This window comes from Stylophora pistillata, chromosome 1, assembly GCF_964205215.1.
Source record: "Stylophora pistillata chromosome 1, jaStyPist1.2, whole genome shotgun sequence".
NCBI classification, from domain to species: domain Eukaryota; kingdom Metazoa; phylum Cnidaria; class Anthozoa; order Scleractinia; family Pocilloporidae; genus Stylophora; species Stylophora pistillata.
In genome coordinates this window covers 57806613-57812402 of record NC_142519.1, presented here as the reverse complement: position 1 = coordinate 57812402, position 5790 = coordinate 57806613, and the positions used below count along the sequence as shown (strand labels likewise).

The window sequence follows — 5790 nt, the reverse complement described above, 5'->3', positions numbered from 1 at the left end:
CTCTCTATTCCTTGATAGATAATGAACAGGGGGTAGTGAGTGTAGCTGTAAAATACTAAAATATAAACTTGAAGCTGTACTTGGCATTAAGTTTTGAATGACCAGTAGATAAATACAAACACTGCTTTTAAAAACAGCTTAAAAACGTTAGATCTCACAGGACTGAGTGCGACGTGCCTCTATTCATATTCAATTTTTACCGTGTTTATAATTTTCATATTTTTATATATCTTAAACGTAGTCTGACGAAACTGGTTGAATTTTTATATTGTAATATTAGTTAGTTTTTAATCTTAACTTATCTTACATTTATAAACTTTCAAAAAGCTTTTATTTGTTTTCATTTTTTCCTACTTCTTTTTTTTTTTCCTAGCGTACCTGTGAAATAGCTTTTTAACCAAGCGTAGGGACCACGTTAAATACATTGATTGATTGATTGATGCTAAAACAATTAGATTACTCCCTCTTGATTTCTCTGCGAGATGGCTGACTCGTGTTAACTCTCACCATCCATGACACGATAGAAATATCGAGCTTATTATCTATTTGTTTAATTTCTTATGTAAAAACTCATGTGTAGGAACCAGAGGCCCAATCAGTTGGACTATTATCATGTTCTTTATCAAATCTTTCCAGTCGCGAACGCGCAGGCTGAATTTACTAGTTTTCACCGGAAGATCAAATCGAGACGCTGAGAATTCTTTGAAGAGTTGTCTACCAACTGAGTTGGTAGGCAACCTCAGCGCGAAACCATGCAGCACGTACGTGATTTTCCTATCATGAAAACATTGGCAAAGTTTTTAAATATGAGAATAATTTGTCACATTTGGTTGCAGGTGGAAACATCGTTTCCAAAACCGCACACGGCGGGGGGCCATATGACTATGACTTTTTCTGGTCTTAGTCGATTTTAAGATGAGTTTTCGTTTTGGTCTCTCCAAATCTCCGTAGTTTTTCTTTAATTCACTTTTGATCCAAGTTTTTTATATTTTGAAACTAAGATGACGATGGTTGCTGGTATCATTAATAAAAAGGTAGTTTCTTCTTCGTAGTCCTCATCATTTCATCTCTTCTTAGAGCGTCGTTTGGAGTAGCTTTTCGGTTTAGATATGTTCCTGTTCTGATGTACTCGAATTTCCTCTCGCATAAAAAGCAGCGGGTTTCTGGGGCATTCGAGTCTGCAACTTAAAGGGATTTGGGAATGAGAGTAGAGGCCAGGCCTTCTCATACTTTGACTCGACCAACTCAAAAGATCAGGCAAGTAACAAACATTTTTTATCACTGCAGAATAATGTGCGTGAAATAATTTTACTGCAGAACACGAACCTCTACGGAAAATCCGTATACGTTTCCTTAAAAATTTTCCCTCAACTAAATCAGCCAAATACAATGAATATATCAAATTCATATATTTTGAACTGCGGTTGTAGATACGTATGATGCACGATGCTAAATCATACGTATCTACAACTGCGGTTGTAGATACGTATGATGCACGATCCTAAATCAGCCAAATTCCAACCTTTTGCTGCAGAAGTTCGCTGAAGCAAACGGTCGATTGAAACAGGAATTGAAAATTAGGAAAGCTATTTTAATGGAAAAGAGTTGGATCGGCCATGCACATGCGTATAAATCCACTTAAATGCTGTCAAGTTCAACGCTGTCTTTGATGTGGGAGTTGATGGTTATTCTCGTCTCCAGGGCCTCTTGTGTTCAAAAGAAACGAGGACTCTGGGATCGAGAATGGCTGTTTGCAAGTTCTGGTGCCAGACAGAAGCCATCCGTGCGTGCGCACAGTCTGGTCGTCAACGTGACGTCACGAGTGATTGTCGACGTACTCTTGAATAGTGTAAAATGCCAACGGTTTGTTTTGATTGCAGCTACAATGCGGCGCCCGTCAGCCGTTTCCTTCTTTTTATCAATTTCTCTTTATACGCGAAATCGTTTAAGGGAAGACACACCACAAATGTAATACAAAACCGAGATTTGGTGAAATGGCCTCCTTTCTCATGGAGGGTAATGTTACACTGCTCTTGGCAATACTTTGTATTGTCTGCTGCACGGGTATAGAGGGAAAAGGAACCCTACAAGGGGATCACATCGTTTTTTCTCCATTGCGTAAAGGAAGTAACTACACACTGGGGAGAACCAAGAGCGATTGGTTCCTGTCCAGTTATGATTCGGTCGCTGAAGCTGTGGTTTTATCATTGAATTCTTCTCCTCCGTACGGTAAGAGATTTCATGAAGTCATTAGCGCGACAAATGGAAATTATGCCTTAAATTGGCTCTGTTAGTGATTCCGAGGGAACTTTTTCGCGGTTTGGGGAGCCATTTGAAGGTAAAAATTGGCGAGGTAAAGATATTTCCGTGTGCAATAGCCTGTGTAAAGCAGCATTCAAATTCGTGACAGAGTCACTCATGTGTATTAAACCATAACCATTTTAAACGCGCTTTATCTTTCAAGTTTGTAAATCGCCTGGCACTTTTCTTTATATCAGGAAATTAATATCTAAGCTTTGCAAAATTAGGAGACCAAGGAGAGGAAGAAAGGCATTGTTATTTTAAGATTTTTTTTCTGGCGAGATTTCAAGTGTAATTACAATTTATCAAAATCATTTTTATCTTATTCACTCAGGAAAGTCTTTAAACTTTTCTAAACATTTAGCCACTTTCCATTCTCTTGGTTTAATATAGAAAGTCTGGCGCAAAAATATTACTAAAATTTCCATTTAAAACGGAAAATAGTGAGATATTTTTAGAGCTTTACTTTGTTATATATTCTACTTTCTTCAATAATTTAGCGCCTGCTATTTTTCGAAATCCACTGTTGACGAATGAAATGACCCTGTTACTTTCTATTTTTCTTAATTTTCAAGACTGGAAACAAAGCTTCCCCATCCTTTTTAGCACTCAAAAAACATAGGCCGTGTATTACTCTCTCAGTTTCTTCATTGTCAAAATCATTGACTTTTCTTTAACCTGCAAAGCCACCCTTAAAAGATCAGAAGTTAAGTTTGTAAGGAAACCTGCGACTTACGGCGATGTTTACAACAGGGGCAGTGCAGGGTAACCATTGTGCAATTTTCGGTACCTGCAATTTGGCTCAGGTATCTGGAGAGATGTTCTATTGTATGATGGCGAGTTTATCGTACTTTTAAACATACGTGGCCGAAAACAAATACAATCAAAGCTCTTTCTTTTCATAAATGCTAATCACTGAGTTTTTAGCCCCCTTTGCGAAATTCGATAAAATTTCATAAAGGTCTAAATACATTATCCAGACTTTCAATTAACACAACTTTTATTTGCTAATTGAACTAATTAAATCTGGGGTCCGTTTCTCGAAAGTCCCGGTAAAATAACGGACCCGAAGCCATATTTTAAAATCAAAATTTTAAAGGATAAGAAAGCAAGTTCGGGAACCCAAACCAGTCCTTTTTGTTTCTTTAGCTAATAGTTTTGTTGTATCATTTTCAAAACGTTTTAAATCCACATCTTGAATGAAAACAGAACAACTTTACGGGCCCGTTAAGTTACTGGGACTTTCGAGAAACGGGCCCCTGAGCCGATGTGGTTGAGGTTGATTCAGTCCTTACACACAGCCCCTATATTCTTCATCTCGCACGATCAGAATGCTTCAATTTCGAACAACAGGAGATTTCTTAAATTTTAAATCAAATTGAATCTAGCAACCTCCAGTTCTTTACTAGATTTATTCAAATTGTGATACGAAAGAGCTTCTTTGCTGTCCTCCATAGCCCGGTGAATGGACATAATCAAATCTTCAGATAGCTTTACTCCTGCCAGCGTATTTCATGAACTTTGAGATCTGGTTTTAAAATAAAATGACTCGATTCAAATTTTCAGTAAATGAGCTCAAAGAATATATAACTGTCCGACCATGCTACGCATGTCAGCTTAGAAAACGTAAGAATTCTCACAACCATCTGCAGCAATCTACAGTTCTTCCGTATTATATTTTACAGATGCCATTAAAGATGGACTGCGAACTCTCCAAGGGATTAATAAATTTACCGCTGGGGACATCGCGAAAAAGGTAAAAACTACCAAATCTATACAAATCCTTTTAGTAAGAATCGAAAAATTAAATTGTTGAAGAAATTCGAAAAGTGTGAGAGTTATCTGTACTCAAGATCATTTATTTTTGCTTTTCTTTCTCTTCAGGCAATTACTGAGAATCCTCCTTTGACACTTCTGACATCTGTCTCGCTCATAAGTGCCTTTGTAATACCGCTGGTCGGTATCACATTTGGCTGCTTTCGGTGCAAGGGACAATGCGGCGGTGCGCGGATTGAGGAGGATCTGGAATCGAATCCAAAGAAACGTCGGCAAATGTTCACAGCGGCGATTTCCATTTGCACGGCTATGATTATGTAAGTTCCACGTCTGCTAAGCGACCATATTAAAGGTTTCTCATTGGAAAACGCAACTGAGGCACGCTGATAACTGCAATCTTAATTTTTTTTCAGGATCGCTGCTTTTTCAATCAGTCTGATTAACGACAGGACTGAAAATGCAGCCCCGGCTTTGGATTCTCTATTTATGGCCTCCATTGTGGATATCGCGATATACAAAGAGAATACGTTAAATGTAGGCTTAAAATTCTCTTATACTTGTAATTCCGACACTAAAGGCTTGTACTTCGTTAAAAATTATGGAATGGAGGATTTTTCACATTTTAGTCTTATAATCTAGGCTACAGATCATTTGCCTCCTTTTTTCGATTCCTTATATCATAATAGATAATCTTTAAGCCTTTTGTGACCTTTTGTTAGGTATTCGCGACAGTTACTACCATTTATTGATACTCCTGAAAAGAGAAAAACGATATTTTTCTTATATTTCGTTCCTTATACATTTTTCTTACCTCTAGGCGATAAATAATGGCTAGTCTCTAAAATCAACAGGACCGAGATAAAAAAAAAAAACTGATCAAACTTTGGATACGAAAAAAAGCGAACCATCTGCAATGAGAATCTGACTGAGTTGGTAATTAACATCATTGAATTTCCTGCCAGTTCATTGGCCCAACGGAGGAGGGTCATCGGCTCATAACTCTGTTGCAGCAAATATAGCAAGTGGGATCGTCGTACCGTGAGCTAAAACTGCGCATGGCTTAAAAATGACGTTAGTAGTTTAGGAGGTTAATTTTTTCAGTTCGTTAAACCAATCAAACCAGCATGACAGGTCATCTTCAGAGTTAAAATCGGAATTGAGAGAAAGCGAAAGTGACACAGTTTAACTTATAGGATAATTTCATAGAGCTTTATTATGCTGATATGTGACATTTTATATGTTTTCTATCTAGGAAGTATCTGAAGTAACTGGAGAAAATATGAATTTTACGATCGGTCTTATAACCCAGGAACTGAATTGTAAGTTGTTCCAAGTGACATCTGATTTATACTGCATGAATTGAATACCGATAAACATGGACTGTGATCTTCCAAGAGCGAAATCTTGTTATGAACCAGTAAGAGAAACAGTGTGCATCACTAAAAGAGAAATCATCTTCTGGATAAACTGTAATTACCTTTAAAACCTGTCATTATTGTGTTATAGATTTACCGGTTAATATAACAGCACCAGTCATAAAACGGGCTGACGATGCCGCAAAAGCAGTTCTGGACAACGTGAAAGAACTGGGATCAAGTAAGTGTCCTTCATTACTGACTGGCCTGATTTACTCTCAAAGTTGTTTCATTTAGTAAATAAGTCACGTAGTGTACCTCATCCCAGATTACTCTTTTATCTTAAACATAGAAGAAA

The 5790-nt window shown here is 37.4% G+C and overlaps 1 protein-coding gene across 2 annotated transcripts in view; it reads left to right on the top strand.

Moving 5' to 3' along the window:
• The first annotated feature begins 1847 nt into the window (after positions 1 to 1847).
• The window catches only part of LOC111337137 (prominin-2), a 26585-nt gene continuing 22642 nt past the window's right edge, over positions 1848 to 5790 (top strand). Inside the window, exons 1-6 of one of the 2 annotated variants that reach the window (XM_022943372.2) lie at positions 1848 to 2229; positions 3987 to 4057; positions 4186 to 4394; positions 4491 to 4611; positions 5330 to 5396; positions 5584 to 5673. In XM_022943372.2, the coding sequence (XP_022799107.2) occupies positions 1995 to 2229; positions 3987 to 4057; positions 4186 to 4394; positions 4491 to 4611; positions 5330 to 5396; positions 5584 to 5673 (793 nt within the window). In that variant the 5' untranslated portion in view covers positions 1848 to 1994. The remainder of the gene's footprint in view (positions 2230 to 3986; positions 4058 to 4185; positions 4395 to 4490; positions 4612 to 5329; positions 5397 to 5583; positions 5674 to 5790) is intronic. The other variant, XM_022943373.2, reaches the window with a different exon arrangement.